General features: G+C 44.7%; 1 protein-coding gene across 1 annotated transcript; it reads right to left on the minus strand.

The window, feature by feature from the left end:
* Positions 1-437: 437 nt before the first annotated feature.
* Positions 438-7,415, minus strand: LOC125282400 (uncharacterized). Its single transcript, XM_048217030.1, has 2 exons — positions 7,009-7,415; positions 438-669 (listed from the first exon to the last, which is right to left on the minus strand). Exons 1-2 carry the CDS (start codon positions 7,413-7,415, stop codon positions 438-440), a joined length of 639 nt encoding a protein of 212 aa, XP_048072987.1.
* Positions 7,416-8,618: the final 1,203 nt, after the last annotated feature.

Here is an 8,618-nt window from a genome sequence, read left to right on the forward strand (position 1 = left end):
AGGGCTAGAACAAACAGTCCTAAAATTTGTATACAACTGCAAAAGACCCTGAAGAGCCAAAGCAATTCTGAAAAAGAAAAGCAAAACTCGGAGGCATCAAGATTCCAGATTTCAAGCTACATTACAAATCTGTAGTGATCAAGACAGTAAGGTACTGGCACAAAAACAGACATGTAGATCAATGGAGCAGAAGAGAAAACCCAGAAATGGAGCCACAACTATATGGTCAACTCATCTTTGACAAAGCAGGAAAGAATATCTAGTGGGAATGGGAGAACGGTAAAAGTGTTTTAAGGACCGGCACAATGGCCCAGGTCCAAGTGCTAGATAGAGTAGGTGGCACTCTGGAGAGTTACAGGTCTTTTTGTGCCCAGTGAAGTGGCTCTGAAAAGAGCCTTTGGTTTGCGAGGTGGTCAGCTGGTCCGGAGGGCAGCAGCTCATTGGCATAAGGTGTACCTGATGATGGCCTTGGTGGCCTCGGACACGGCGTGCTTGCCGATCTCCCCGGGCAGCAGCAGGCGCACGGCTGTCTGGATCTCCCTGGAGCTGATGGTGGAGTGCTTGTTGGAGCCCTTGGTGGAGCGAGCCAGACGAGCGGCCTCGTCGGCGATGCGCTCGAAGATGTCCTTAACGAACGAATCCATGACGCTCACGGCCTTCTTCGAGAGGCTCAGGCCCTCGTGCACCTGCTTCAGAACCCTGGGGAAGTAGGTGGCGAAACTGTCGGGGCGGCGGCGGCGGCGGAGGCAGTGGCGGCGGCATTGGCGCCTCGGCTGCTTCTGCTTCGGGCTCTTCGGGTCGGCTGCCGAGGGTTCCTCCGTGCCCAGGCTTTCCTCAGAAGAGGTCCCACAGCCAGGCTCAGCCATGTGGTGCTCGCCTTCCTTACAGCTCAGAAGGAAGGACACGGGAGGCGGTTGACCCGGTGCTGGCCTATTTATAGACGCTGCATTTCCTGACGTCACCGGCAAGCCCTATCTGATTGGACAAAATACAAAGCCAGAAGGCGGGTCACTGAGCCAGGTCTCGTCAGATCTGATTGCATGCCCTCGAGCTTCCCGTCGTTTCAGTCAGAGTGGGAATCAGGCGGCCTCTAAAGCTCTTGTGATGGCCACCAGAAAAACGTTCACTCACATTCCATGTGAAGGTGCAGTTTGCCTCCAGATGTTGGGTCACAATCTCACGGTTGTGAAATCCCACGCAACTTCGGGCCTCCATGCTGAGCTTGGAGCCTGCATGGGAATCTCTCCCTCTCCCTCTGTCCCTTCCCCTTCTCTCCTACCCTCTCTCTCTCTCGGTCCCTTTAAAAAAGAAAAAGAGTTTCATGTTGAAAATCTGGAGTAAACTACACCTCCACAGGGAGTATATGAAACAAATGGGCGAACATGAAACGCAAAAGCTTCTGCACGTCAAAGGAAACCGTCAACAAAATGAAAAGGCAACCTACCCAAAACGGGAGAAAATATTTGCAAATCGTGTTTCTGATAAAGGGTTAACATCCACAATATACAATGAATTCCAAAAACTCAAAAGCAGAAAAAAGAAAAATCAAACAACTTGATTAAAAACCGGGCAAAAGATCTGAATAGACATTTTTCCACAGAAGACCGACAGATGCCCAGCAGGTACATGAAAAGGTCTCCCATATCACCAGTCAGGGAAAGACATATCAAAACCACAAGGAGGTAAAACTTCCCACCTGCTAGAATGGCTATAATCAAAAAGACTAGGAATAACAAATGCTTGTGAGGATGGAGAGAAAAAGGCAGTCTCCTGCACCATTGGTAATGTACTGTATGAAACGAAAACTGGTGCGATCACTTTGGAAAACAGCATGGAGCTTCCTCAAAAAATTAGAAGTACCATATGATCCGACAATTCCACTTTGGGGGTGTTTATCTGAAGAAAAACCGGTACAACGAACGGGCACTGCCATGTTCGTTGCAGGATTATTCACGATAGCCAAGATACGGAAGGATCTAAGTATCCATTTCTGTCGGCAGGATATGGCCTGGTTTTACGTGCTTTGAAGTCAGACCGACCTGGGTACAAATCCCAGCTTTACTCTTTACCAGTTGTGTGCCATTAGGGAAGCTCCCTGAGCCTGTGTTTTCTCATCTGTGAAAAGGGAATGATAGTAGTAGCCACCTCATAGGGTTGTTGTGAGCATTAAATGAGATGATGGAAGTAAACTGCTTAACACAATAGACGTCATGAGCACTCAATAAATTTGGGCTGTATCATTTCCTCCCACATGGCACAGGAAGTCAGCCCATTCACCCAGCCCTGGCCTTCCTCTCCACGGTCTGCTTAATTTTCTTCAACCACGTACCTGCGAAGTGGTTATAACAGGGGCTTTGTTGGCTGCTAAGCACCCTCACACACTCCCTTCTTCAGTGAGGTTTCAGCCTCGGCAGAAAAGCTGCACATGGCCTGCTTTTGCACTGCTTGCCGCACATGTCTTACTGACAACTGTGGTGGGTTGAGATCTCTGACCTGGCTTTCGAGCACCATCCAGGGCTATCCTGCCAACTCCGGCAGGCCCTTAACCGGTTGGCACCTCATGTTCTCCAGCACGTGTTTTAATATAGAGCCCACTCTCCTACTCTTCTCCTTTCTAAGACAGCAGTGTGTCGCAGCAAAACTAAAACATTCTAAAAGAGTTGATCAGTGTTTTCACGAGCTCTGCCGTGTATGCTGAACGACTCCCCGGCACTGCCCCTCTACCTCCACCCACAAAACATCACTGGAGTGCAAGTACTCTTCTGACCACGGGGTTGTGAGCAGCCTAGGAACTCCACTCAATGTACTTCTCTCCGACTCTGGGAAGGAAACCAACATCCCCTGTGGTTTTTAGGAAAAGGGGTTTGAACAGCACTTTGGAGATGAAGGGTGGACCGTGGGTTAAAAGTGTTATATAGCATAATACATCCCCAAGGGTGGTGTACACGCCTCTGCAGGCACACGAGATGGTTTCGAGTGGCACGCAGATTTTTTTTTTTTTTACACGTAAGCAGTTGAGTTAGTGTGACTTTAAAATAGACAAATACCATGTGTCCTGTGACATCGCAGATATCATGGCTTAGGAAAATGCTTTTACAAATCTTGAAAATAAGTTCCTTAAAATAGCTATGTTAAATAAACGATTGTATAGGTGATATGCACATATAGCGAAAGGCATGAAACTGTTAGAGGAAGGACTGAAATAGTTGCTTGCCTGCAGAATGGTTATAAGCTTAAGCGTCAGACAAACCTCATTCAAATCTGGTCTACCACTTCCTAGCTGTGTGACTTTAGGAAAGTAACCTAATCTCTCTGAGCCTCAGGGGAAAATGGAGGAGAAAATAGTACCAGCTTCACTGGATTGTTGCCGAGGAGCTTTACGGTGTAGTGGTGTGAGGGCCCAAAACCTGGTGCCAGGTGGTCTGGTTTCCAACCCTTGCTCTTCTGCTTACTAGCTCATCGACACTGGGCAACTTACTTCATCTTTCTGTGCCTTCGTCTCCCTGTCTGGAACGTGGGATTCTTAGGAGGGTTAAAAGAGTTACTACATTTGAAGTGCTTAGAAATATACCATGGAACACTACATCAAAAACTAATGATGTGCTGTATGGTGACTAACATAACGTAATAAAAGATTTAAAAAACGAAAAATTTCTAGTATATATTAAGCGTTGTGTGTTTCTTAGATTAAAAATACATGTATATAAAGCTCCCAACACCTGACACCTAGTAAGTCCTCGTGCAATGTTACCCATTGGGGATGCTTTGTATTCCCAATGCCTGGAACAAATACATCTACGGTCAGAGTTTGATTAAGAAGCAGCATTTAATTGCCCAAGACTCATGGAGAATTGACAGAGCCCAGCACCTCTCTGCAGGAAAAATCAAAACACAGGCCCCAAGGAAGCTGGGCCTTCTTAAAGGACTGTCAGGAGTGGGGTTGGAGAGCGGGCCCGTGCTACTTTTCTTTACCCTGTTAAAATTGGTGTGGGTCATTCCACTTAAGAGAAAAGGAAATTAAGTTTCAGAGAAATTAAGCAAGCAGCCTCATGACACACAGCCTATAAATGACAGAGCTCGGCAGAACGCTATCTTGATGGAGAACTTACCTCCCGAGTGGAGGAATAGAGAACTGGTCCACTGGGGTGCTGAAAGGGGTATGTTATGGGAGTTCTTATGGTAGAGGTACGGTGATGATGATCGTAATATAACAGCAATAGCATTCACTGAGATTCAGCCACTATTACTGAGTACCTCTAGACATTGTCATATCTCTCCCAATCCTGAAAAGAAAAAAAAAACCTAAAACAAAAAACAACTCTTCTGTGATGCCATAACACTCTCTTCCTACTTTCTGACTGATATCCCTTTACTTTGAAAGAGTACCCTATTTCTATCTCCATTCCTCATCTACCACTCACTCCTCAGCCCGCTGCAGTTTGGTTTTTCTTTCCCGAACCATCACTGCCTCTTCTGGGACTCTAGAACATCTGCTCTCATCCATCTTCACATATTTATTCAACAAATACCGAGTCCCTACCAAGTGCCATACACGGTTCTCCCTCTTGATATAGACAGCAAATGAGACAAGGTCTCTCTTCTCAGGAAGTTCACATTCCAGGTGTGAATCAAAGATAATATGTGAGGAAAAAAGGAAGCAGATTGTGAACAAAATAATTCAATGGAGAATGAAATAAATAAATACATATATATATTATATAGATTTTGTATTTATTTTATATATTCATTATATATATGCATATTATATATATTTATTTATAAGCAAATATATATTTATATATGTGATGAAGGAGACAGCAGTACTTTAAATTTGGTGGTCAGGAAGACCTCGATGCAGAAGTAGCAAGCAAGGGAAAAATGAAACCCCTAAATGACTGTACTAAACAGTTCTAATAAGAATTGGACATGAAGATCGGTTAAACAGGATGTAAAGTAATTTGTGTGAATTTTAAAAGATGACAAGGATGTAAAATAAAGTGAGACAAAAAATCTAAAAGTGAACCACTTTTGATATCAAGTGGAGCCTAATTCAAATACAGGACATTTGGGCAAAAAGGAAAATTCTAGAGCATGCATATAGTGAAAGGGAGAAGGGAAGGAACAACCTAGTAGGCTGACCTTGATTTGACATCAGTAGACTGCCAATAAAAAGAGGTACTTCAACTGAGCATACTCTTATTTCATAAACTCACGGGATTTTGATGAAACAACAGCAACAAAAAGATCTCTGGGCTACATACGTTTTCGAAGTGCCTCCAATTAAGGGATTCCCCTCCACAAATTTAAGGAAATTGTAATATTGGAAAATCTATCATTTATTTACATAAGCCAAGAGAAAATAGGGTTCTCAATGGCTGCTAAAGCTACTGGAAGGGTATGTTTGATATTAATAAGTCACCTGAAATGGCTGAGAAACCAAAATTGATATTCTGAGCACATACATCTCAAATAAAATCTTAATACCACCTTTGCTGAGGAAATGCTACAGTCATTCTTATCAGAGCCAGAAAGTGACAAGAAAGCTTTGTGTCAGCATTACAGTCGAAAAGTGTTTGTGAATATTTGGAAATTAAATTTTTAAAAGATGTAAACCGTATAAAAGAGCCTAAATAGTTTTGGTTGGTCTGATTGCACTGCTGATGAGTAAATATCTGGGACAGCTTTGTCTTGGGAAACTTTACACTCTTCAAAATAAACAGGAACCCTATCAGACTCTAAGCAACTGTAACCTGAAGTCAGGCATGTTTTTTTACTCTTAGACATATTTGCAGTGTCTATTCCAAACCTGCAGTAGATAGCAAGAATTTTGTTGAGTGAATGAACGAGCCATGTTTTCAATCTTTCGCTAGTAAGAATGGCGGGGGTGGGGGAACGAGATTAAGAAGATGATTAATTTAAATGAGAGGTGGTAAGAAGTAACCTAATACAGTTTTCTTAAGCTCCAGGAAAATTATTTCAATTGTACGTCTTTTCTCCACATTTTCTTACGGACCTTGGTGGAGAGTGTGGATCTCCTGGTTTCAAGCACCGATCTTGCACTTAGGAGTTTTGTGACTCTGTGCTCCCCGCACCTGCGTCTCTTCTGTAACAAACTAGTTATAATAGCATTGCTGTAAACTCCAGATAAAATAGTACCTGTAAAAATATGCTGTAAACTAAAAAATCTTGTCTAGTGCTAGGGCTATATTATCACAAATACGACAGAACTGCTTTCTCTGCCGTTGAAATAAAAGACCCGATAAAACAGAACAAAACAAACAAAAAATAAATAAATAATGAGGAATCACCGAAGCAATTATGTCAATAACATCTGCCAATATTTACTGTACAAAGCATTATGACAGAAATGTTCATACATTTATTGCAGAATCCATTTAAAAATTGTAGTAAGAACCCAGTAATCATGTTTCAATCATATCCCAGAAATCATAAATTTCAAATGCATATGAAAAATGTTTTTTTCTATAAAAGCATAGAGGAGATTGACGTTGCTTCAGATATTTAAAAATCTCTTCAAGACTAACTCGCCTAACAGAAGTCAGATGGATTCTTATACCAGCCTCTGCACTTTATCTATTGCCCTATCACCCATAACGGACCCCTGGATAATTCAGCATACGCTCATGAGAGAATGAAAGAAAAATGTAAACATCGCTATAACAAAAATAACCCCCATTGAGGCTGACCTACAGAAATATCTAACGGAAATGACTGTTTGGGGCAGCCAAGAAATGCAGCATGGTTAAGGAGAGTCCACAGTTGTCTAAGGAATAAACTGCGCTCAAGTATATATTAGAGTAGGGCTGATCATGTTTTGTTCAAAGTGAAAATACTTTACGTACCCGCAGAATGCCACAACAACAACAACAACTATAGAGTTTGTCCCACTTTTTTAAAGCTACAGGTCTTTTTGTGCCAAGTGAGGTGGCTCTGAAAAGAGCCTTTGGTTTGCGAGGTGGTCAGGTGGTTCAGAGGGCAGCAGCTCACTGGCGTAAGGTGTACCTGATGATGGCCTTGGTGGCCTCGGACACGGCGTGCTTGCCGATCTCCCCGGGCAGCAGCAGGCGCACGGCTGTCTGGATCTCCCTGGAGCTGATGGTGGAGTGCTTGTTGGAGCCCTTGGTGGAGCGAGCCAGACGAGCGGCCTCGTCGGCGATGCGCTCGAAGATGTCCTTAACGAACGAATCCATGACGCTCACGGCCTTCTTCGAGAGGCTCAGGCCCTCGTGCACCTGCTTCAGAACCCTGGGGAAGTAGGTGGCGAAACTGTCGGGGCGGCGGCGGCGGCATTGGCGCCTCGGCTGCTTTTGCTTCGGGTTCTTTGGGTCGGCTGCCGAGGGCTCCTCCGTGCCCAGGCTTTCCTCAGAAGAGGGCTCACAGCCAGGCTCAGCCATGTGGTGCTCGTCTTCCCGACAGCTCGGAAGGAAGGACAAATGGCTGCTGTTGAGGGGCGCTGGCCCATTTATAGTCGCTGCATTTCCTGACGTCACGGGCAACCTCCGTATCTGATTGGACACAATGCAACGCTGGGAAGCGGGGCTCTATGCCAGGCCGTGTCACCTGTGATCGCATACCCTCGAGCTCGACATCACATCGGACGATCAGAGAGGGAATCTGACGTCCTCTAAACTTCTTGGGACCTTGGTCAGAGAAACTTTTGAACGTTCCATTTCATTGTGCATTTTGTCTGCTGATTTTCAACATCAAAACAGTAACAGATCTTAGAAGAGTCATGTTTTTATTGGAATACTTTATATTCCACATCATTACCTTATTTCCGATAAGCAGTAAGTGCCATTGGTTCAGGACACGCCAGAAACCAGGATGGTCTGGCGACCCAACGTCAATGTGTCCACCTCTTAAAATGACAGCAAAGGTAAAGTGGTGGTGACGGAAACACGTGAGCACATAGGGAGAGAAGGGGGAAAATGATGCCTGGGTTTAAACAGTTAATGAATGCGTAACAGGAGGTAGCACTATCTGAGCACCTTCCCTTTCTATCCAATTACTTTGTGGAGGGGGGGCACTGTTTTGGCGGGTAAGGAGCAGCACACAAGAAAGGGTGGCATACCTTTCCATTTATACTCCCAAAGACGGTAGATTGAGGAGCTACAAGTAAGAGGTGGGGGGGGGGATTCCATCTGGTCATAACTAATAATATATCTCATAATAGCTCCTCGTGGTGCTAGTTTGTAAACGCTGTAAGGAAGGGCCAGCAGACTGGGATAACCCAGAGCTGAATCTTATTTCCCCATGTTCTCCGCACAAAGCGAGAGGTGAGGATATGAGATTGGGGTGGTTGGCTGTGGTGCCCTGTGAACCTTCAAGTTTGTCCACAAGAGATAACAGGAGATCCCAGAAATTCTCAAGCAGAGCTCTCACGTGCATGTCGGGCCCACCCTGGTGCCCAGTAGTGCCCAGACTAGAATGGAGAGAAAGCCAAGCAGCCAGGAGTCCCCAGTAAGCCTCCATTCTGTCACGGTCACTTGCATACCTTTTTTTTTTTCTTTCTTGCCAAGCAACCACATGCCGATCCTCACAGATGGCAAAAGCACTACTGACAAATAAATCAGAACAGGTCTGGGCACGCAGGCCAG

This window comes from Ursus arctos, unplaced genomic scaffold, assembly GCF_023065955.2.
Source record: "Ursus arctos isolate Adak ecotype North America unplaced genomic scaffold, UrsArc2.0 scaffold_197, whole genome shotgun sequence".
NCBI classification, from domain to species: Eukaryota; Metazoa; Chordata; class Mammalia; order Carnivora; family Ursidae; genus Ursus; species Ursus arctos.